The sequence below is a fragment of the Scylla paramamosain genome, chromosome 34, assembly GCF_035594125.1.
Source record: "Scylla paramamosain isolate STU-SP2022 chromosome 34, ASM3559412v1, whole genome shotgun sequence".
Taxonomy (NCBI): domain Eukaryota; kingdom Metazoa; phylum Arthropoda; class Malacostraca; order Decapoda; family Portunidae; genus Scylla; species Scylla paramamosain.
In genome coordinates, this window is record NC_087184.1 from 12932720 (window position 1) to 12957719 (window position 25000).

The following is a 25000-nucleotide window of genomic DNA, read 5'->3' on the forward strand; positions in this document are numbered from 1 at the left end:
ACACACACAGAGAGAGAGAGAGAGAGAGAGAGAGAGAGAGAGAGAGAGAGAGAGAGAGAGAGAGAGAGAGAGAGAGAGAGAGAGAGAGAGAGAGAGGGGGGAAGGCATTTCGTTATAATTTTGTTTCATGTTCACAGCCACAACTCAAAGCAGCCAACCCCTTCCCCTTTTGCTCCCCCTTCCACGCCTCTCATTACTCCTTGCAGCCCCTCCCACGCCCCCTCAAGGCCCCCACCCCTTCTCCCCTCACGTCCAGTCTCATGAGTTTAAGAACGCAAGGAACTCAATGAGAAGCAAGAGAGGGAGGCGAGGGCGTGAAAACAAAGATGGCAGATCAGACATTACCTTACCTTGCCTTACCTTACCTTACCTTACCTTGTCTAACGTAACCTAACCTAACCAAACGAAAACCTTACCTGACCTGACCTGACCTGACCTGACCTGACTTAACCTAAGCTAACCTAACCAAACCTTACCTAACCTAACCTTGTCTAACTTAACCTAATCAAACCTTACTTGACCTGACCTGACCTAACCTAACCGAACCTTGTCTAACCTAACCTAACCTAACCTAACCAAAACCTTACCTGACCTGACCTGACCTGACAACCTAACCTAACCTAACTAAACCTTACCTAACCTAACCTAACCTTGTCTAACCTAACCTAACCTAACCAAACCTTACCTGACCCGACCTAACCTAACCTAACCTAATCTCACCTAACCTTACCTAACCTTACCTAACCTAACCTTTCATAACCTTAGCTAACCTTACCTTACCTTAATTAACCTTGACATTTTGAAGGTAAAAATCTTATCCTGCTCTTCCTGCTTGCCTCTCCTACTCCTCTTCTCTTCTCTTCTCTTCTCTTTCTCCTCTCCTGTCCCTGTTTTTCTCCTTCATCTGTCGTTCTTCTATTTCTTCTTTCTCTTTTTTCGTGCTTCTTCCTCTTCTCTGTCATTTATCTGCTTGTGCTTTTCATCTGTTTCTTCTTGTTTATCTCTCCTTTCCCCCCTTTTTTTTACTGCTCTCTCTCTCTCTCTCTCTCTCTCTCTCTCTCTCTCTCTCTCTCTCTCTCTCTCTCTCTCTCTCTCTCTCTCTCTCTCTCTCTCTCTCTCTCTCTCTCTCTCTCTCTCTCCTTTGTTTCATTTCTACTTACCTCTTTTATTTGTGTAATGCAATAACTTATGAATTTATTGTTCTCCTCCTCCTCCTCCTCCTCCTCCTCCTCCTCCTCCTCCTCCTCCTCCTCCTCCTCCTCCTCCTCCTCCTCCTCTTCCTCCTCCTTAGTTCTCTTTCCCCCTGTTCTTCCTTACTTCTCTTCTCCACGTATCTCTTTTCTCTCTTCTTTTTTTTATCTCCTCTCCTTCCTTCCCTCTCCTCTTTCTCTTCTCTCTGTCCTCCCGTACTTTCCTTCTCCCTTCTTTCCCTTTTCTCTCTTTCTCTTCCCTTCCCTCTTCACGTGCCTCTCCTTTCTTACTTCTCTATCTCACCCTTTGTCCTTTCTCTCCTCCTCCTCCCGCCCACCCTCCTCCTCCCGCGCCATCTTCCCGCCCTCTCCTCCCGGTGCCCTTGTGTCAGACCAGCAGCATTCCTCACGACCAGACGGGGATCCAGACTTGTTTCTCCCCCTCCCCCTCCTCCCGTCCCCCTCCCGCCTCTGTACCTCCTGAAGAAGGCGCTGAAGATGTAATACCTGGAGTGAATGAGACCAGACAGGCACGTCATGCATCCGTTTTCTGTTGGGGTCGTGAGAAGCTGGGGTGACTCTTGCATTGTTTTGTTGTTTTGGTTTTCTTGTTTTTATTTATTTATTTATTTTATTTATTTGTTTATTTTTTCTTTTTTTGTGGGGGGGACGAGTTTGGGGGTTGTAGTATAGGGAGGGAGGTTGAGAGGGGAAGAGAAGGAAAAATTGAGAGAGGAAGAAGAAGAACGGGGAGCTTGAGAGTGGAAAGGAGAGTGAGGGGAAAAGGAGAGACAGAAAGGGGAGAATAAAAGGAGAGAAGAGGAGAATGATAGGAGAGAAAGGAAGAAAGAGAGGGAAAGAAGGGAGAAGGGCAGAATTAGAGAGGGAAAGAGGGAAGAAGGTTAGAATGAGAAAGAGAAGAGAAGAATGAGAGAAGGAGAAGAGGAAAATGAGAGAGGGAAAGGGAAGAATAAGAGATAGAAAGAAAAGGAGGATGAGAAAGGGAAATAGGGGAGAATGAGACAGGGAAAGAGAGGAGAATGAGAGGGAGAAGGGAGGAATGGGATGGGAGAAGAGACTGTGAGAAGGTGAAGAAAGAAGATATAGAAAGAGGGAAAGAAGGAAGATTGAAAAGAGAAAAGGGGAGAGAAGAAACTGAGGAGAAAATGAATGAGTGAATGAATGAATGTAGGTAAAAGAATAATGTGATTTTTTTTTCACTTTTTCTTTTCTTCTTCCTTTTATTTCTTACCACTTGGTGCAGGAATAACTGTTTAGTGTATTGTACTTTTCCTTTTTTTTTTTCTTTTCAGCTTTTCTTTTCCTTTTTTTCTTTGCTTAGAATTTTTTTTTGTAGTTTTCTTGTTTTTTTTCCGCGTCGTCCTTTTATTTATCTATTTTTTTCCTTCCTTTTGTTTTTTTTTGTTTTTTTTGGCTTCGAAAATGACATCGTGGATTTATCGTGTTATGCTTTACTTTTATTCATTTTTTTTATTCTTTTCAACTTTTCTTCTTCCTTTCTTCCCTTTTTGGCTCCAGAGTGGCAGTTTGTGGCTGGTGGCGTGCTGGAGATAAGTGACGCCAGTGTTGTGACGCGCGGCTGCCTGTCAGGAAAAAAAAAAAAAAAGTTTCTTCCTTTTATTTCTACTTATTTATTCATTTATTTATGCTTTTCTTTAATCCTGTGCTGTCTTCATTCATTCACTTGTTCTCTTCTTTATTTATTGCCTTATTTGTTTATTCATTTATTTGTTCATTTATCACGAAATTATCTCTTTCTTCTTCCTATTTCTACTTATTTGTTCATGTATCTGTGCATTTATTTATCATTAATACTTTCATTCATCCATTTACTTCTTTTTTCATTCCTTCTTTTTTTTTCTTTCTCAGTCTACTTACATCATTTCTATCTACATTATTCTAGCATCCTTCCTTTCCTCGTCCATCATCCTTTATCCTTTATCTCCCTCAGTGCAGCATCCTAAACCATGCCTTTCCTCTCCCCACTACACCACCCTGCCTCACCATCTCCCATCCTAGCATCCTACATCTTTATCTCCCCATCCCAGCATCCTAGCATCCTTATCTCCCATCCCAGCATCCTGCATCCTTCCTCTGCCTCAGCATCACTCTCCCACGACTGTCTCCCCTGAAACACACGCCTCTTGCCCACAATATCACCTCTCCCTCTCCTAGTTTCCTCTCCCATCCTCTCCCACTTTTCTCTCTCACTTTTCTTTCCTCTCGAATGTTATTTTTTCTCTCCCTTTCTCTCCCTTTTTCTCCCATTTTTCTTTCTGTTTCTATTTCCATTCTTTTTCCTCTTCCATCCTTTCCTTTCCCTTTCTCTCTCACCTTTATTGCCCTCTTCTCTCGTGTCCCTTCCTCTTCTTTCCTCTCCCTTCCTCTCCCTTCCTTTACCATCTCATCTCTTCCTCTCCCATCTTCCCCTCCCTTAACCATCCTACACTACTACCTCCCCTCATCCTGCCTGACCCCCAACCACCCTCTCACTCCACCCACCCCAAACTACCTCAAACACCCTTCCTTGACTCCCTTTCAACCCCCTCCCGTCCACGTTCCAACCCCTCTCTCTCTCCCTCTCCCGTCCACCCCAGCCCCTCTCCCGCTCCCTCCCGCCCCCTCCCGCCCCCCAATCGTTATATCAGGGAGCAGTTTGAGCGCCGGAGATCAGCATCCATGGTCGTGCGTCAAACAGGTTCTCGTCTTCCCGCCGCGCCGTGTCTTCTCCTTGTTTGGGCGCCCCGGCAATCAGATAATTATGTAGATGAGTGTGTGGGTCGTGTGTGTGTGTGTGTGTGTGTGTGTGTGTGTGTGTGTGTGGGGAGGGGTAGAGGGAGAAGGGAGGGGGAGAAGGAGGGGGAGAAGGGGATGTGTGTGTTTGTGTGTGGGGGCTTTGAAAATTCCTCTGTGTGTGTGTGTGTGTGTGTGTGTGTGTGTGTGTGTGTGTGTGTGTGTGTGTGTGTGTGTGTGTGTGTGTGTTTCCTTTTTCGTTTTCTTTTTTCTTGTTTTTGTTCTTGCTTCTTTTGTTTCTTCTTCTTCTTCTTCTTCTTCTTCTTCTTCTTCTTCTTCTTCTTCTTCTTCTTCTTCTTCTTCTTCGTTGTTGTTTTTGTTGTTGGTATCTTCTTGTTTCTTTCTCTATCTGTCTGTCATTCTTTTTCTTATTCTGCTCCTGTTGTTGTTGTTTTCGTTGTTGTGTTGTTGTTGTTGTTGTTGTTGTTGTTGTTGTTGTTGTTGTTGTTGTTGTTTTAGTTGTTTTTGTTCTCGTTCTTCTTATTCTTATTCTTTTATTCTTGTAGTTCTTCTCCGTCTTCTTCTTTGTTAATCTTTTTCTTCTTCCTCCTTCTTCTCTTTTTCTTCTCCCTTTTAAACCTCTTTCTCTTCCTTCTCCTTCTCCTTCTCTTCATTCTTTCTTCTTGTGTCTGCTTCTCTTCCTCCTTCTTTGTGTCTCAGCTTAAGGATTCTTGTTTTTCTTTCATTTTCTCTTTCTTTCTTTCTTTCTTTCTTTCGTTCAATGTTTTTGTTTTATTTCAACAATTCTTTTATTATGTTCGTAATTGTGATGAAGAGAGAGAGAGAGAGAGAGAGAGAGAGAGAGAGAGAGAGAGAGAGAGAGAGAGAGAGAGAGAGAGAGAGAGAGAAATATTATTAACTAGGTATATATATATTATTCTTTTTTATATACATCCACCCACCCTTAATATTCTCTCTCTCTCTCTCTCTCTCTCTCTCTCTCTCTCTCTCTCTCTCTCTCTCTCTCTCTCTCTCTCTCACACACACACACACACACACACACACACACACACACACACACACACACACACACACACACACACACACACACACACACACACACACACACACACACACACACACACACACACACAGACACATCACCACCACCACCACCACCACCACCACCACCACCACCACCACCACCACCTCCTCTCTTCATATTCACTCTTTTCATTTTCTTCTCGCCCTCCGCGGCCTCCTGTCAGCGGGCGGCGATGTATTATTAATCCCCAGGTAATATCAATAGTTAAATTATTACCTGGCCACTCCAACAGGTGACCCGAAACCTTATATGCTCCGAGGCGATTACCAAATGCTCCGGAGACTGTGAGTGTGTGTGTGTGTGTGTGTGTGTGTGTGTGTGTGTGTGTGTTTTAGAAGTTGTAAGTGTTGTCCTTCTGTTGATGAAATGAAATAAAAAATACAAGACGTAATTTTTTTTCTCTTCGGTAAAAATTGAAGTAATACAAATATAAAGAAGGAAAAATTGGGAAAAAAGGGGAAAAAAGTCAATATGTTCAGTGAAATTCGAATGCTGTGATTGGAAAAAAAAGCTGAATGGAAAGGAGGAAATAAGTGATGTGCGACAAAATAAGCATTGAAATTAAATGAAAGAAGAAAATAAGATAATGAAAAAAGTAAGGGAAGCAATACAAACATTCAAACAAAAAAAAAACAAAGAAAAAAAAACGCAAGAAAAATCGAAAACACAGATAACGAAAGAGAAAATCAAAGTAAGAAAGTAAAAGAACACGAAAGACGAAAACGAAGAAAGGAAGAAAGAAAACTCGATACACAACAAGATAAACGAAAAGATAAAGAAAGGAAGAAAAGCAAACAGGAAGAGAAAGACAATAGCACAACGTCCTTCAGTGAGAAACCAAAAAAAGGAAATTAAAGAAAGAAGAAAGAAAAGAAGAATCACAAAAAATAAAAAAAAGAAAAACAGTAAAAGTTGAAAATAGATAGAAAATTCAGGAAGTCAAAAAAAAAAAAAAAAAAGGATTAAGCGGCGATTAAGTTTAGGGTACTTAGAATTGGATTAGTGAGAGGAAAGGTGTGAGTAAAGGAAGAGGAAGTGAGAGAGAGAGAGAGAGAGAGAGAGAGAGAGAGAGAGAGAGAGAGAGAGAGAGAGAGAGAGAGAGAGAGAGAGAGAGAGAGAGAGTGTGTCAATAGCTCTGTGTGTCGTCTTCCGCCCCTCACAACCTTCCCTCCTCCTCCTCCTCCTCCTCCTCCTCCTCCTCCTCCTCCTCCTCCTCCTCCTCCTCCTCCTCCTCCTCCTCCTCACATGTCCTAAATTACCTTTCGAGATTTCACTTTACCTTTGTGTCTGTAATTATATTCTACCGTGATTAATTAAGACCTTTTTTTCTTACCTGTGTTCCGTTTCCTGAGAGAGAGAGAGAGAGAGAGAGAGAGAGAGAGAGAGAGAGAGAGAGAGAGAGAGAGAGAGAGAGAGAGAGAGAGAATTTATACTTTATGTTGACGTTAGATTAAGATTACATTTTTTCTCTCTCCTTTCTTTCTCGGGACAATTTTTTTTTATCTTTTCTCTCTCTCTCTCTCTCTCTCTCTCTCTCTCTCTCTCTCTCTCTCTCTCTCTCTCTCTCTCTCTCTCTCTCTCTCTCTCTCTCTCTCCTTTCTCTCTCGAAACTACTTTTCTCTCTCCTTTCTCCAGACCATTTTCTTTTCTATTTTTCTCTCTCCCTTCGTTCACCAGACCATCTTCTTTTTCTCTCTCCCTGCCATTGCACTGGAGACAAATTTTTCGTCTTTCTCTCTCCTTCCTTTCTTCAGTTTTTCCTCTATATCCCTTCTTTCTCCTGACCATTTTCTTTTCTCACCCTCTTTGTCTCCTCCCTCTCTCCTTTCCTTCTCCAGACACGGGTAAACGTCACGCTCCCTGCAATTATTAAGTTGTTAAGTTCTCAAGCGCAAGATTTATCGCCAGCTGTGCCAAAACACTGCAACGCATCTTACACGTCTTACTCAGCCCGGATTCCCTGAGAGGAGGTAAATAAGTGAGCAGGAAGAGAAATTATGCGACATGATAACAAGAGAGAGAGAGAGAGAGAGAGAGAGAGAGAGAGAGAGAGAGAGAGAGAGAGAGAGAGAGAGAGAGAGAGAGAGAGAGAGAGAGAGAGAGAAATGCCTAATACCAATGAAATTACTGTATATGTGTTTAGAATATTTGATGAAGAAGCAAAGATAATCATAGCAATAGTTCAAGAGAGAGAGAGAGAGAGAGAGAGAGAGAGAGAGAGAGAGAGAGAGAGAGAGAGAGAGAGAGAACCCACAGTATCATAAAGAAGAGAAGGTTCACACGAGTAATTATTCCTCATTTTCTTCTTATCTCCACGTCTTTATCCGCCAGGGAAGCATAAAAAGGGAGAGAGAGAAGATAATGCGTATGAATAACACCTAACACACAAAAAAATAACAAAGAAAAAGGAAAAATAAATAAAGAGATGAAAGAGGAAGATTTCAAGTAATAATTCTACACTTTTTCTTATTTTTGTTTTCTTTTCGACTGGAAATATAAAAAAAAAGGAGAAAAAGGAAAGAAATTAGATGATGTACAGTAATCATACACACCTAAGAAGTGATAAAGAAGTAACAAAAAAAAAGAAAACAATAAATCATAGAAGGAAAAAGAAAAAAAATGAAGGAAAATGGAGAAGAGAAATAAAGAAAGAAAAATGAAGAAGAGGAAAGGAATAAGTAATTATCATACACTTTCCTCTTATCTTTAGCTTAGAAAAGAAAGATGGAAGATAAGATACACCAACAAACACACAAACAGTAAATAAGAAAGAGGAAATAAAGAAATAAATGAGGAAGAGGGAAGGGACAAATAGTTAACATTTCCTTCTTATCTCCACGTTTTGTTTCACCTGAGAAGCATAAAAAGAGAAAAGGAAAGAAGACATAGACACAATGAAAAATAAAGAACAAATAATGAAGGAAAATGGGGAATAGGAAAGGCGAAAATGATTATCCAACATTTTCTTCTATCCACGGTTTTCTTTGACTTGGGAAATTAAGTGAAGTGAATGAAATAAATAAAAACACGTAGTAAATAATAAGACAAAGGAAGAAAAGGGGGAAGAGATAAGGCAAAAGTAATTATCTCGTTTTCTTGCATTCACGTTTTCTTTCCCCTGAGAAGCATAAAAGGAAGAAAAAAAACATCCAAAAAACACACTATGAATAATAAAGAGAAAGAAAAAATAGGAAAAGATAAAACAAAGGTAATTATTTAACATTTCCTCTTTATCTACGTTTTCTGTTGCCTGGGGGAGCTTCGTTAAACTGAAGACAGCCTCATACCTTAGCAAATCTCTCTCTCTCTCTCTCTCTCTCTCTCTCTCTCTCTCTCTCTCTCTCTCTCTCTCTCTCTCTCTCTCTCTCTCTGCCTCCCCGCCGCCAGTCAGCCCAGCGCAACGGCCAATCAGCGGGGGCAGCGGCCGGCATTACGTGGGTCCCGCTCTCTCATTGGCTGCCAGGTACACTAGCCCCGCCCCTCGGTCAGGTAGATAAACGGGAAGGTGAACTGCGGGTCCCTCGATTTGGCTGGTCCCTTCTCTCCCTCCCCTCCCTCTCTCCCTCCCTTGTCTTCCTTCTCTTTCCTCCTTCCCTCCCCTCTCTTCGTCACTCACTCCCTTCTTTCCTTCTGTCTTTCACTGCTTCATTCATTCATTCCTGTTTCTCTCCATTTTAATTTTCTTTTCCTTCTTTCTCTTTCATTCACTACCTCTCTTCTTTCCTTGTCTTGTTTCCTTCTCATTCCTCCTTCACCTCCCTTCTCTCTTCTTCGCTCACTCTCTTCTTTTCTTCCATCTTCATTCATTCCTTTTTTCTCTTTCCCCTTTATTTTCATTCTCCTTTCCTTCCTCTGTTTCACTCACTCCCTCTCTCTCCCTTCCTTCTCTAACCTCTTCTCTTCACTCTCTTCCATCCTTTTCTGCTTTTATCACTCCCTATCCCTCTTTGCATCTCTTATTCCTTTCTTCTCTTCTCCTTCCTTCTTATTCTTCTTTCCCTTCTTTCTTCTTTGCCTTTCCTCTTTTCTCTCCATCCTTTTCTACATTACTCCCTTTTCTCCTTTTCCTTCCTTCTTATTCTCCCTTCTCTCTCTTTTCCATCTACTTATTCTCTTTCTCTCTTCCTTCTTCTCTTCTGATTCTCCCTTCCCTCTTTCTCTTTTCCCCCTCCCTTCTTTCTCCTTTTCTTTCTTATTCTGCCTTCTTATCCTTCCCTTTTCCTTTCCCATTTTCCTATTTTTTTCAGTTCTCTCTTTAGCCTTTTCCTTCGTTTCTTCTGTTATTGTCTATTCTCCCCTTCTTTTCTCATCCTTCTTTCCTCTCTCCTCCATTTCTTATTTTATCTTTCTCTTCTGTCCTATCTTAATTTTTTTCTTCTTTTTTTCTCCTCATCCTCCCTTTCTTCTCTCCTTCCTTCATTTTCCAACTCTTCTTTCTTTTCACCTTCCTTTTTCCTCCTTATGCTTTTCTTCCTCCTTCTTTCTCTAAAATATACATCTTTATCTATCTATCTGTCTATCTATCTGCTTTTCTCCCTTTCTTTTATCTTTTTCTTTTTCTTCCTCTTGGCTATCCTTGTTTTTCTTATCCTTCTTTCCTTCCTGCGTCTCCTCCATCTTGTTTCTTTTCTATTCCTCTCTTATCCTTTCTCCCTCCGTTGCTGTTGGCTTTTTCCTTCCTTCTTCGTATCCTTCAATTCTTCCTTTCATTTCTCTTCATTATTCACTAAATTAAAGTTATTTTCTATTCTATCTTCCATTAGTATGATATTAACTGACTGAATGACTGACTGACTGACTGACTGACTGACTGACTGTGTGGCTGACTGGCTGATTGACTGGGTGGCTGGTTAGCTGACTGATTAACTGATTGGCTGACTGATTAACTGAATGACTGAGTGACTGGCTTAGTGAGTGAGTGAGTGACTGACTGACTGACTGACTGACTGACTGACTGACTGACTGACTGACTGACTTGTAATGAGGTCTTTGAGTTTACATTCCTTAAAGAGCCGTAAATTAAGAAGCAATCTAATGGAGGTCTTTAAATAGTATAGAGGATATAACAAGGGTGATATAAACAAAATTCTCACAGTCAGTAATCATGACAGGACAAGAAATAATCGGTTTAAGCTTGAAAAAAGTCCATTTAAAAAAGAGATAGGAAGAAACTGGTTCCGAAATAGGGTGGTGGATGAGTGGAATGGACTCAATAATCAGGTCGTTAGTGTTGAGTGAATAGGAAGGTTTTTAAAAGAAGATTAGACAACTTTATGAATGGAGAGAATAGGTGGATATAGAAAGGGAGGTTTAGTACAGGGACAGCCACGTGTACGCCTGATGACTTCTTGCAACTTCCCTTGTTTTCGTATGTTATGTTGTGTTGTTAGTGCCGAGGCATGAAGAAACTTTTAAAGGATTAGATAAATATGTATATGAAAATAATAAGTGGAAATACGTCAGCATGTTTTATACAGGGACTGCCACGTGTAGGCCTGATGACTTCTTGCAGCTTTCCTTATTTTCGTATATTTTTATGTTCTCTTGTTCGTATATTTCTTTAAGGCGCCATGACACACTGCCTTTCCTTGTGGCGCTGAGTGGTGAGCAGCGCGGCGCCTCACTCACCATTCCTCACCACTTCAAGACGAGCTCGGTCATCACTTTTCATCACACAAGCATGAAATTCCCTCATGACGTTTGTTAGTAGGCAGAACTTGTTTGGCTGAGGGCTGCATGCTAAGTGGCAGTGAAGCGTCTGGCACACACACACACACACACACACACACACACACACACACACACACACACACACACACACACACACACACACACACACACACACACACACACACACACACACACACGGACACGGACATACATACACGCATGCACGCACACACGCACATACCCGGATAGACAGATAGACAGATAGATAGATTTATTGCCCACTGCGGTTATAAATGATGCTGCCATGCTGTAAAACGACTGACTGGCGTAACACACACACACACACACACACACACACACACACACACACACACACACACACACACACACACACAAAATATTTCTTTGCACAAACTTTCAAGCTTTCTGTTATACTTAACTTTCTTACCTGTGTCTAACCTTACCTGTATACTTACCTGAATGCTACCTGTACCTGTCTGTACTAATTAACCTCCCAACACAATAGAAACAAAAAAAAAAAGATCCTTTAGTTTATATACCGAAATGTCCGTCTGTATGCGGCGAGGTGAGGGCTGTATGAGGGAGGTATAAGGGACTATGAGGGTGCTATTAGTGGGTACAAGGTGGCGGTCAAAGGGAGTAGGTTTGGGGAAGGCAAGGAAGGGAAGGGAAGGGAGGTAACAAGGGAGGGAAGGGCAAGGTCGAGGTAATGAAGGCAGTATGTATGACAGGTGACGCGGGCTGGGAGGTTGACAGGTAAAAAGGTGGACAGGTAGACAGGTGGACAGGTAAAGAGACGGACAGATGTACAGGTAGATAAGGTAACTCGTAGGGCAGGTAGGTGACACGTGAGCGGGTGGATAGATAGACAGGTAGGTAAAATAAACATTGACTAGTAGATAGGTAGATAATTGGACAGGTGAAGAGGTAGACGGGTGAATTCTCTCTCTCTCTCTCTCTCTCTCTCTCTCTCTCTCTCTCTCTCTCTCTCTCTCTCTCTCTCTAGACAGGTAAATAAACATGGACAGGTAAAAAGGTGTATAATTGGACAGGTGATGAGATAGATAGGTAAAACTCTCTCTCTCTCTCTCTCTCTCTCTCTCTCTCTCTCTCTCTCTCTCTCTCTCTCTCTCTCTCTCTCTCTCTCTCTCTCTCTCTCTCTCTCTCTCTCTCTCTCTCTCTCTCTCTCTGGTAGTTTTATTTACTGCGCGAGTTGCAGTTAATTGTGAATGCATGAGTGTTTCCGCTGATAAATTTTGCTGCCTTTACCCTGTCTCTGTTCCTTGTCTTGGCCTGGTGTTATTATTATAATTGTTGTAGCTTTCTGTTGTTGTTGTTGTTGTTGTTGTTGTTGTTGTTAATCTTGTTATTCTTCTTGATGGTAAAGGCAGTGATCTTCCTTCGTTTTCTTTTTTTCTTCTTTTTCCTTTTCCTCTTCTTTTTCTTCCTCCTCCTCCTCCTCCTCCTCCTCCTCCTCCTCCTCCTCCTCCTCCTCCTCCTTCTCCTCCTCCTCCTCCTTCTCCTCCTCCTCCACCTCTTCTTCTTCTTCTTCTTCTTCTTCTTCTTCTTCTTCTTCTTCTTCTTCTTCTTCTTCTTCTTCTTCTTCTTCTTCTTCCTCCTCCTCTTCCTCCTCCTCCTCCTCCTCCTCTTCTTCTCCTCCTCCTCCTCCTCCTCTTCTTCTTCTTCTTCTTCTTCTTCTTCTTCTTCTTCTTCTTCTTCTTCTTCTTCTTCTTCCTCTTCTTCTTCTGTATCTGCGCCATACTCTGCTTTCCTGTTCTTAACTCTTTCGAACTCTTTCTTAACTCTTTCTTTTTTTTCTCTCCCCCTCTTCCTCTCGTTCATCTCATTCACACTCTTATTCATATTATCCTCATCCCTTTCATTCGCTTACACTCTTCTTCTCTCCCACTCACTCCCTCATCCCGCCCTCACCTCTCACCCCTCTCCCTCACTCTCCCTCATGACAAAACCTTGAACTTCCATGTGAGGGAGAGGGTGAGGGAGAGGCGAAAGTTTGTTGATGTCTTTACCCTCCCTATCTCTCTCTCTCTCTCCCTCACTCACTCCCCTCTTGTCGATTAGCTCCCTGACTCTCCCCTCCCCCTCTTTCAATACTGAAGAGGTGGAAAAGGAGGAGAAGATCATGAACAAGTTATTCTCTCTCTCTCTCTCTCTCTCTCTCTCTCTCTCTCTCTCTCTCTCTCTCTCTCTCTCTCTCTCTCTCTCTCTCTCTCTCTCTCTCTCTCTCTCTCGTCTTTTTTCAAGGTCAAAGAGAGAGCGATGTTTTGATTTATACAAGGGTTCGAATCCCGTGGTGTTTGTTTTTCCGCCTTGCAAAGTGGAATGAGGTGGAGACTTGTATGCGGATGTTGTATACTTTGCGTTAATGGAGGGAGTGGAGGGACGGCGGTGGAGGGAAGGTGGATGAAAAGGTCTTTGTTTTCATTATGTCTGATCGTTTCCGGTATGGATGTGTGGTAATTGTTTGTTGTTTGTTTGTTTGTTTGTTTGTTTGTTTGTTTGTTTGTCTGTATTTGTGCGTCTTGATCTTTGTGTTTCTCTTTCTCTTCTTGTGTTTTTTTTATTTCTGTCTGTGTGACTTTTGTTTTTGTGTCTTTTTCAGTCTGTCTGTCTGTCTGTCTGTCTGTCTGTTTCCCTGCCGTTTTTCTACTTTTTTTATGGGGTGGTTGATCTGTCTGTCTGCTTGTTTGTTTGTTTGTTTGTTTGTTTGTTTGTCTGTCTCTATCTGTCTATCTGTCTGTCTGTTTGTCTTTCTCTCTCTCTGTCTTTCTGCTTGTTTGTTTGTTTGTTTGTTTGTTTGTTCTGTCTGTTTGTCTGTCTTTTTTTCTGTTTCTGTCCCCTTGCCTCTCTCTCTCTCTCTTTCTCTCTCTCTCTCTCTCTCTCTCTCTCTCTCTCTCTCTCTCTCTCTCTCTCTCTCTCTCTCTCTCTCTCTCTCTCTCTCTCTCTCTCTCTCTCTCTCCTCTCCCTCCTCTCCTCTCCTCTCCTCTCCTCTCCTTTCCTCTCCCCTCTCCTCTCCTCTCCCTTCTCCCTCTCCCTCTCCCTCAAGCCTCCTCTCCCCCACCCCTTAACGCCCAAACCCTCTCCTTCATACCCTCCCTCCCCTCCTCCCTCCCTCAACCCTTACCAATCCCTTATTATTTACATACCTTCACTTATCTACACACTCCACAATACCTGGGCGATATCTAAGCCTTGGTGTCTATACGTATTTAATTTATAGCCACGCGTCACTCCACCGCTGTAAAAGGAGGATAATTTGCACTAATTCACTGCTTTAATCTGGAATCTAAAGCAGAGAGTGTCTTGCCTCGGCTGAGATCCCATTTCTTGCAGGAGGCGCCGCCCTTGTTGGCTGAGAGAGCGAGAGGGAGAGGGAGAGTGAGGGAGGGAGGGAGAGGGAGAGGGGAGTTATCTGATCGTGTTTCTGCCTTCTCGCCTTGGAATTCTCGTTCTTGGCTTTGTTTAGGAAGTTATTGTTTTCCTTTGCTCTTAAACACGTGAGTTGTGTGTGTGTGTGTGTGTGTGTGTGTGTGTGTGTGTGTGTGTGTGTGTGTGTGTGTGTGTGTGTGTGTTGCTTTGTGCCTCTTTGTTTCTGTGTCTCTGTTTCTGCGTCTCTCTCTTTCTTTTAATATCTCTCTCTCTCTCTCTCTCTCTCTCTCTCTCTCTCTCTCTCTCTCTCTCTCTCTCTCTCTCTCTCTCTCTCTCTCTCTCTCTCTCTCTCTCTCTCTCTCTCTCTCTCTCGGTGGCTTTTAAACGAGACATTATTATTATTATTATTATTATTATTATTATTATTATTATTATTATTATTATTATTATTATTATTATTATGTTAGCAAATCAAACTAACTGAAGTAATAAAAAGTAGATATAATTACAAAAGTCGTCTTATTTATTTATTTATTTATTTATTTATTTATTTTATTAATTAATTTTTTTATTTTTTTTTGTATTTAGGAATATAGTTTTACCTGTATTGTTTTAAAATATTTTCTAATCTTTTTAATTAAGTCAGCGGTGTTCTTGTTTTTTTTTTTCTTTTACGTTTTCTTTAGTTTCATGAAGTTAATTGTGGGTTTGCTTTCATATTATTACTATTTTTTTTTATGAGTTTATGTGTGTCATTGTTTTTGTATTATTGTATTGTAGTGTTACGAATTTTATTGTCTTCTTGCTTTCACATTTTCTTTATTTCTTTTATCACGTTGCCTCTGTGCTTCGTCTTCTTTTTCCTTTTTTTTTTATGAATTCAATAATTTAACACATTTTTCTATTTTTTTCTTTATGAATTCAATGAATAACACATATTTCTTTTCTTTTTTTTTTTGTTTATTCTTCCTCATCCCTTCCTTCCATTCACTCTTTTTCCCTCTTACCACTCCCTCCCTCACCCCGTCCTCACCTTCCCTCACCCTTCACCCCTCACCCCTCTCCTCAACTCGCTCTCCCTCATCACAGAACCTTGAACCTCCAGCTGAGGAAGAATAAATAAAGTAAAAGAAAACTTGTGTTAATGAACTCAATCAGTATCATATTTTTTTCCTTTGTTTATGAAGCCAATAACATTTTTTTTCCTTTCTTTTGTTTATGAAGTCAATAATTAACACATTTTCCCTTTTATTTATGAAGAGCCAAACGTTTACACATCTTTTTCTTTTGTTTATTAAGTCAATAACACATTTTTCTTTTGATTCCCAGATGACCAACACCCATCATTCCTACGCCCAGGTGTGCTCAGGTGAGTGTGTGTGTGTGTGTATGTGTGTGTGTGTGTGTGTGTGTGTGTACCTTGCTCAATGAGTCCTGCAGGTAAAGGTGAATCATATACTGAAATACACAGGAATTTAATGGGTAATATTAGTGATGGAGAGGAGAGAAAGTTACCGTACATACTTAGAGTTAAATAATGGGTACAGTAATGGTAGGAAATAGATAACAATGGGTAGTAAAAGTAATGACAATGGCAGTTAAGTAATCCTGCGTTAGATAATGGGTGCAAATGGTAGAAATGGGCGAGGAACAAATAACACGTAGATAATAATGGAAAAAGAGAGTAATAATGGAAAGGGGTACAGAGCAAATGACAAGTGGATGATAATAGGTAATTAAAGTAATGACAATGACAATTAACTCACATCCAGCGTTAGATAATGGGTACAAATGCTAGAAATGGGCGAGGAGCAAATGACACGTAAATATAAATGGGAAATGGAAGTAATAAATGGAGATGGGCGTCGGTAAAGAGCAACACTCCCGCCGGTGGTGTGGTGGGCGTGACGGGCACAGGCAGGTAGCGGGAGTGGGCGGGTATGGGCGGCAGAGCGGACAGGTAGGACCGCCCACTGTGCCTCCACCAGTGCTCCTGTCATCCGGCGGGCATTACATATTTACCCTGTGTCTGTGTGTTTCGTCTCGTCCTCACCTGTAATTAGATAAGGACAGGTGAGACAGGTGAGATGATTCAGTGATGAGTTTTGAGTCTTTTCTGTCTTTTTTTTATTATTTTTTTTTTTAAGTTTGAATCTTTCTCTTTTATCTTTTTTTTTTTTCCTTGTTCCTCTCGTTTGTTTCGTGTTTCTCCCTCGTCTTTTTATATTTTCTCTCTTTGTTTTTCTTTTCTTCATTCTTTTTTTTTAGGTGTTTGGCTCGTGTCCGTCTGTGTGTCTGTCTCATCTCGTCCTTACCTGTGATTGAAGTAAGGGCAGGTGTGAAAAGTGAGGTGATTTGCAGAGATGACGACTCAAAGTTGATTAAATTCTACTGAGGATATGATTTTTTGTTATGCTTTAGTCTCTCTCTCTCTCTCTCTCTCTCTCTCTCTCTCTCTCTCTCTCTCTCTCTCTCTCTCTCTCTCTCTCTCTCTCTCTCTCTCTCTCTCTCTCTCTCTCTCTCTCTCTCTCTCTCTCTCTCTCTCTCTCTCTCTCTCTCTCTCTCTCTCTCTCTCTCTCTCTCAAGGTCACCCTAGTAATTACCAAGCCACCAGGTGTTGCCCAGGTAAAGCTGAGAAAGGGTTGGGGCATTATTTTCTTTATTTTTTTGGAATGTTGTGACCATCCTTATTCTCTCTCTCTCTCTCTCTCTCTCTCTCTCTCTCTCTCTCTCTCTCTCTCTCTCTCTCTCTCTCTCTCTCTCTCTCTCTCTCTCTCTCTCTCTCTCTCTCTCTCGCCAGGTGCTAACGAGGTGGTGAATCTCAAAGGGTTAGAAAACACACCTTTCTTGCACTTGTACGCCATCTGGTGGGAGACTGTCTCACTATTACACTGCTCCTCTTCCTCCTCCTCCTCCTCCTCCTCCTCCTCCTCCAGTGCTTCTTCATGTCCTCATCTTTCACCTGCCTCCTCTCAATCTCCAGTGCGTCTTTTTGTTTTCTTCCCATCTTTTCTTCTTTCCCTCCTCCTCTTTTTGGTTTTTCTTATCATCATCTTCCTTGTTCTCTTTTTCTCTATTGGTTTCCTCTTATTTTTTCTCATTCTCTCTATATATGTTTTTCTGTATCTCTGTCTGTCTGTCTGTCTGTCTGTCCTTTTGTTTTTTTCTTTTCATCGCCTCTTCTGTCTACCATACTTCACCTTTCTTCCTTACTTCATCTCTCTTTTACCTTCCTTCCCGTATACATCCGTTTAGCTGTCTGTCTGTTTGTCTGTCTTTACGTATGTCTGTCAATCTGTTTTTGCTTTTCATCTCCCTCTCTACCTTACCTCTTTCTATCTTCCTTTCATACACATTTAACTGTCTAGCTGTCTGTCTTTCTATATGTCTGTCAGTCTCTATATGTACCTTACCTCTCTTTACCTTTCCTCTCCTCTACCTTCCCTCTCCTTTGGGTGTTTGTCAATCTGTCTACCTGTCTATCTGTATATCTATTTGTCTATGAAGGTTTTTCCTCTTTCATCTGTACATTACATCACCTCTCCTCTACCTTCTATACGCCAACGATACACCACAGCAGGTAACAATATCCTACACTTATTTACGTATCCTTCGAGTCTGGTCTAGTAAGGATAAGAATCGATGTCTGTTAGTATCTTCCTTCTTTTATCTTCCTCTCTACATTATCTTACCTTACCATTTCGTACCTTTCCTTTCTTCCTTTACCTTCTTTCTTTCTATCTTAACTAATCTTACCTTACCTTACCTTACCTAACTTAACCAAACTTAACCTAAACCTACCTTATCTTACCTTATCCCAACTTTTTGCGTCTAATTATAGACCTGTCAGCTTAACTTCAGTTGTAGGTAAAATAATGGAGTCAATAATATCGAGGAACATTAGGGAGTATTTAGACAAATATAACTTGATAAATCAGTCACAGCATGGCTTCACGAAGGGGAAGTCTTGGCTGACGAACTTGTCAAGTTTTTACAGTAAAGTGTACGAGGCAGCAGATAATGGTGATAGTTATGACATCTTATATCTGGACTTTAGTAAAGCGTTTGACAAGATATCCCATCAGAGGCTCCTGAGAAAGGTTAGGACACCCGGGATAGATTGGAAGATGTTAGGCTGGATAAGGTCATGGCTAAGCGACAGGCGACAGTGAGTTGTAATAAATGACTCTAAATCCAAGTGAGGTCATGTAATTAGTGGGGTGCCAGAGGGATCAGTATTAGTGCCAATGGAATTAGTAGTGATGTTAGTAAATTTGCGGATGACACAAAGATAGGTAGATTAATTAGGTCAGAATCAGATGCCATCGCCTTGCAGGCAGAGTTAGATAGGATGAATGAATGGACGGACAGATGGCAAGTGCAACTTAATATCAACAAATGCAAAGTACTTAGCGTAGGCAGAGGAAACCCACACAGTAGATACATAATAAACAACGAAGCTCTGGTAGGTTCAGGGTACAAAAAAGATTATAGTTAGCTCTGAACTCCGCCTAGGAAAGCAATGCATAGAGGCCAGAAACAAGGTAAATAGGGTATTAGGATTAATTTTTAGGAGTGTTAAAAGTAGAAGGCCCGAAGTAATACTAAAGCTATATTTGGCGCTGGTCAGACCTCATCTAGACTACGCTGTGCTGTTCTGGTTCCCACATTACAGGAAAGATATAGGTCTGTTAGAATCAGCATAAAATAGAATGACCAAAAAGATAAAGGGGATGAGGAGTATTCCTTACGAGGCGAGATTGAAGCTGTTAAATTTTCATTCTTTAGAGAGACGTAGGTTAAGAGGGGACCTGATAGAAGTCTTTAAGTGGTATAAGGGTTATAACAAGGGGGATGTAAGCAAAATTCTTAGGATCAGCAACCAGGACTGAACAAGAAATAACGGGTTCAAGCTTGAAAATTTAGGTTTAAGAAAGAGATAGGAAGAAATTGATTCTCAAATAGAGTGGTAGATGAGTGGAGCGGACTCAGTAATCATGTTGTTAGTGCTAAGACATTAGGAAGCTTTAAGAGAAAATTAGACGGGTTTATGGATGGGGATGATAGGTGGAAATAGGGTAGGTATATTTCATACAGGGACTGCCACTTGTAAGCCTGGTCGCTTCTTGCAGCTTCCCTTATTGCTTATGTTCTTATGTTCTTACCTTACCTAACCTAACCTAACCTACCTAACCTAACCTAACCTTAACTTACCTTACCTAACCTTAACTTACCTAACCTTACCTTACCTTACCTAACCTTACCTTACCTTACCTTACCTTACCTTACCTTACCTAACCTTACCTAACCTTACCTTACCTAACCTTACCTAACCTTACCTTACCTTACCTTACCTTACCTTACCTTACCTTACCTTACCCTCCCTCCTGTACAAACACACCTATACACCACAATAGGTTAAAATATCCTACACTTATCCTCTCAGTGTGCTCCAGTAATGCTCTGAGTGTGTGCAAGTTTCCAGAAGGAGGCGCCAGCTGCAGGGGCGACCAGTAAGCAATTGTAGATGTTATCGTGGATTTAGTGGCGGCGTGATGCTCCATTAATGTCCAGGGGAAGCTAAGTGAGAGGAACACCACCACCACCACCACTACCACCGCTACCACCACCACCACTACTACCGTGTTCCTCTTCCTCCTACTCATCCTCGTTCTTCATCTTCTTCCTGGTTCTACTTCTACGTATTTGTTCTTCCTTCTTCTTAATGTTACTTTTTTGTTTGTTTCGTCTTATCTTCGTTGTTGTTGTTGTTGTTGTTGTTGTTGTTGTTGTTGTTGTTGTTGTTGTCGTTTGTTCTTTTTTGTTCATTCTTGCTCATGTTCTTCTATTATTGTCACCATTACCATTATCGTCTTCATTATCTTTATTTTTCCTCCTCCTCCTCCTCCTCCTCCTCCTCCTCCTCCTCCTCCTCCTCCTCCTCCTCCTCCTCCTCCTCCTCCTCCTCCTCCTCCTCCTCCTCCTCCTCCATATTAACATAACCTGCTTTTGGCTGCAGTATCTCAACCTCGAAATCGATTTGGAAGTGGCAAAAAAAAAAAGTCTCTGTGTGTGTGTGTGTGTGTGTGTGTGTGTGTGTGTGTGTGTGTGTGTGTGTGTGTGTGTGTGTGTGTGTGTGTGTGTGTGTGTGTTGCCACTCAGTAATTAAAGTGCAGAGTCATAGAGAAGGAGGAAAAAGTAATGTTTAGAAAAAAAATTAACCTTGTAGTTTGTAAAGAGAGAGAGAGAGAAAAAAAACTGGTTTGGTGAGAACGAGGAAACTTGCGGTGGCGGTGGTGGTGGAGGTGGTGGTGGTGGTGACAATAGTGGTGATTATGGTGTCAAATGATAGCAGTTGGAGTGATAGTGATGACAGTATTGATAGTGGTGATGATAGTGGTGGTGACAGTGATGGTGATCTGGGAAACGAACACCTAGATAAAGGATTACAAAGGACACCAAGCAGCAGCAGACTGTTAGACCCATGATAAACTGTCCAATTACACTACTTCACACTGATTACAAGTAGAAGCATAGGATAGAAGAACAGAAGGCTTCCCCTCCACCTACATAAGAACATAACAAAATAAGGAAAGCTGCAAAAAAGAACAGGATAGTATAATTGAAGACCATCCCACCTACCCATCCCTGCACACCTCAGCACACCTTCACCTCCCTCCCCTTAATTAACCTGTCCACGTGTATCTAATGTTACGTGTTCTCACCTGTTCTCACCTGTATCCTGTACCACATTAATTTTGGAGCTAATATACATTGATGGTTGGGAAAAAAGAGTTGAATAAGAGCAATTGGAGTTTCTTAACATTTTATGTCTTATGCATTAATGAACAGAAGTGGTTGGTAAAAAGGTTTTGAATGGGAAATACTTTAGTTTTTTAAGGCTATAATTGCATAAGGATAGATTTATTTATTTATTTATTTATTTATTTTATTTTATTTTTTTATTTTATTATTATCTTTTTTTTTTTTTGCGTTTTTCTTTTAGTGTTCAGGAAATGTGTCTGGTTTTATGTCGCTTGTATTTGGTCATTATATATATTTAGTTTCCTAATGCTGTAATAACTTAAATATCTTCTTAGCATTGTCTTGTCTGTTGGGAAATTATCGTGTCAGCTTTATAGTTTTTTTTTTCCTTCATATATTTCGTTCTTATCTTAATGTGCGTTTATTTTCTTATTTTTATTTCCTTTTTATTTTTAAGCACACTGCCTGGGGAGGGAAATGTTCGGAACACTTATTTGTTTCATAGTTTTCCATTTATTTATTTATTTTTATTTATTTATTTATTTTTTTTTGTCTTTTATATTTCATTCTTATCTTAGTGTGGCTTTGTTTTTTTTTTTTTTATTTTTACTACCTGTCTTTTTTTTTTTTTTTTTACACAAACGGGTCAATTTTAGCAACACAGTTTGGAACACTTAAGTAATGAAGGGAGGCAATTTTAAAACACTCAGGAAAGGCAGGGTGAAAAATTTTTAACACTCAGATAAAGGACAAAAATTTTTGGAACACTAAGGGAAAGGAAGAGGGAATTTTGCAACACTAGATAAGAAAGAAAGAAAGTTTTGCAACACCAAGTAAGGAAGAGAGAAAATTTTTACAACACTAGGTAAGAAAGCGAGAACATTTTTACAACACCAAGTAAGGAAGAGAAAATTTTTGCAACACTAGATAAAGAAGAGAAAACTTTTGCAACACCAAGTAAGGAAGAGAGAAAATTTTTGCAACACTAGATAAAGAAGAGAAAACTTTTGCAACACCAAGTAAGGAAGAGAGAAAATTTTTGCAACACACGTAGATAAAAGGAAGAAGTCAATTTTAAAACACCCAAGGAAGAGAGAGAGAGAGAGAGAGAGAGAGAGAGAGAGAGAGAGAGAGAGAGAGAGAGAGAGAGAGAGAGAGAGAGAGAGAGAGAGAGAGAGAGAGAGAGAGCACTTTAGAACACACACACTTTGGATAACTTCTTGTCAAGGTTGAAGTCTCTGAAAGTTTAACATGATTGCGTTTGTGAGTTCGTATGTCCATTTGTCAAACTGTGTTCCTGTTCTCACGTGTAACTATCCATCCGGTGCGCTACTGTCTGTCTGTCTGTCTGTCTGTCTATCTGGCTGTCTGTCTGTCTGTCTGTCTGTCTATCTGGGTGTTTGTCTGTCTGTCTGGGTGGTTTGTTGGCAGTGTGAGACAGGGTGGATGGTGGAAGGATGGCTTTTTGTCTGCCTGTCTGTATCTTTGGGTGGGTAGTTGGAGGGATGTCTGTCTGTCTGTCTGTCTGCCTATCTGTCTGGTTTGCTGGCTGGCTGACGGGTTTGCTGTCTGTCTATCTGTCTGTCTATTTAGCTGGCTGGCTGGTTGGATGGCAGTCTGTCTATCTTTGTTTTCTGCTTAAATGGATGTGCGGCTTTCTATATAGTTGTTTGTTTGGATGGATGAGTGGATGGATAGGTGGATGAATAGGTGTATAAATGGATGAATGAATAAATGAATGAATGGATGGATGGATGAATGGATAAATAGCTGGCTGTCTTTCTCTCTGGATAAGCTGTCATTGTGTGTAGTTGTCTGTTTAACTGTGTGATTATCAGCTTGTCTATCTGTCTTTCTGTCTGTGTCTGTCTGGCTTGCTGTCTCATTCTTGCTAAGGTGCACAGATTAAAGGTGAGAGCAAGTAGAAAGTCACGGAAGGAGGAGGAAAGTAAACAATTGGCAAGCTGAGAACAATAACCAAAAACACATCGACAGAAATTACTCCGACATTTAACATTATGTCTAGAGATTGAAGAGAGAATGAACACAGAATGAGAGATTAAAGAGAGACAGTTAAAAAAAAAAGAGGGGGAGATGGAAAAAGATAAAAATAAAGAGGAAGAAAAGTTGATGGAGATAAATTTCCTTTGTAGTGCTTAAAATAAAATGCGAGTGAAGCCCAAACACACACACACACACACACACACACACACGAATGGCGTACTGTGTCTGTCTGTCTCTTGCTGTTTATCTGTCTGTTTAATCTCACCCCCGTCATAATTTATTACTCTTGCATCAACATTCCGTATGCAAATGACGTGCATCTCAAATTCCTTCCCATTTAAATCCACTAGTATTATTCGTTTTCCTCATTTTGCTTCCCTCTTCTAATCGCCTTATTTTCCTTACTTCCTTTCTATATAAACTGCCAACATTATGTTTCCACTTGTTGGCGGTAATCTCTCTCTCTCTCTCTCTCTCTCTCTCTCTCTCTCTCTCTCTCTCTCTCTCTCTCTCTCTCTCTCTCTCTCTCTCTCTCTCTCTCTCTCTCTCTCTCAGCTGCCGAATCGCTGGTTCTTTTCCTGGATATGAGAGAGAGAGAGAGAGAGAGAGAGAGAGAGAGAGAGAGAGAGAGAGAGAGAGAGAGAGAGAGAGAGAGAGAGAGAGAGAGAGAGAGAGAGAGAGAGAGAGAGAATTTATCTTCGTTTTATACCCTCATGCATATACTAGAATTCCTAAACCCCATTGGAATACACACACACACACACACACACACACACACACACACACACACACACACACACACACACACACACACACACACACACACACACACACACACACACACACACACACACACACACACATCCCTTCTCTCTATTCCTATTGACGTGCCAGAAATCGCCTCACCTCTCTCTCCTTTATCATCGGTTCCTGTTTTCATAGTTCACCTGAGCGCCGGAAGTTACCTGGCCAACACCTGGCTTGTGGTGTCCAGGTGAGGCGTGTCGGGGTGCAGGCGGAAGGCAATAAAGTGTTGTAGGTGTTACTTGTCAATGTGGGGGACTCAGGCAAGGTACTTCTCGTTTTCTTTGTCACGTAGAGAGAATGGGATTTGAATACGTCAGGGGAGGGGTGTCTTAAGCTATTTCTCCTTTTTTTTTTTTTTTTTTTTTTTGTTTACAGAGAAAGGGAGTAAGGATGCGTCAGGATGAATATCTTAAACAACCTATTTCTCATTTTCTTTGTCATTTATTGAGAATGGGAGTTGAATGCATCACGGCGGCGGGGAGGTGTCTGAAGTAAGCTGTTTCTCGTTTTCTTTGTCACTTAAAGAGAATGGAAATAGGAAAGTTTCAGTAATCTACTGCTTTTTTGTTACCTAAGGAAAATGGAAATAAAAGAAAAAATGTCAATCTACTCTTCGTTTTCTTTGTCACTTATAGAGAACGGAAGTAAAAATTCACTGAGGATCTTAATGAACCTGTTTATTGTTTTCTTTTTCAATTAAAGAAAATTGGAGTAAGGATTATTCAAAGGGAGATTTAAGCAAATTACATTCCGATTTTGTCGCTTAAAGAAAACGGAAGTAAAAAAAAAAAAAGCTTTAATGGGAGGTCGTAAGGAACCTACTTCTCATTTTCTTTCTCACTTAAAAGAGAACGGGAATAAGAAATACTTGAATGGGGGACTCAGGCAACTTATTTCTCGTTTTATTTGCCACTTACCCTACAAATACTAATACACATGTACGGTAATCACTAGAATAGAAGACGAAGAAATAACCTGCAAATGGAGAAATTATCCTTAACACTTTATATGAAAAAAAGTCAGTTGTATATAAAAAAAAAAAAGGAGAGAAAAGCCAGACTGTCATGGAACATAGGAAGAGAGGATATTTATCACTGCTCTCTGATACCATGAAGATAAATACAAGCAAGGTGGGGAGGGCAACTGATAATGAAGCTTACGAAGGAGGAAAAAAAGCCTTCGTATATGTCAAAGATACTAGATAAAAGAGGGGAAAAACATCCGCTGTCACGAACCTTATAAAGAGAATATTCATCACTCGCATACGAAAACAAAAGTGCAAGTATAGATAGAG

The 25000-nt window shown here is 40.8% G+C and overlaps 1 protein-coding gene across 3 annotated transcripts in view; it reads left to right on the top strand.

The window, feature by feature from the left end:
* Positions 1-25000, top strand: part of LOC135090202 (uncharacterized) — a 264688-nt gene that overhangs the window by 124550 nt on the left and 115138 nt on the right. For all 3 annotated transcript variants that reach the window (XR_010261825.1, XM_063986661.1, XM_063986662.1), the window contains one exon: positions 15460-15499. Coding sequence is in view for 2 of the 3 variants with exons in the window: in XM_063986661.1 (XP_063842731.1) it covers positions 15460-15499 (40 nt within the window). In the remaining variant the exon portion in view is untranslated. The remainder of the gene's footprint in view (positions 1-15459; positions 15500-25000) is intronic.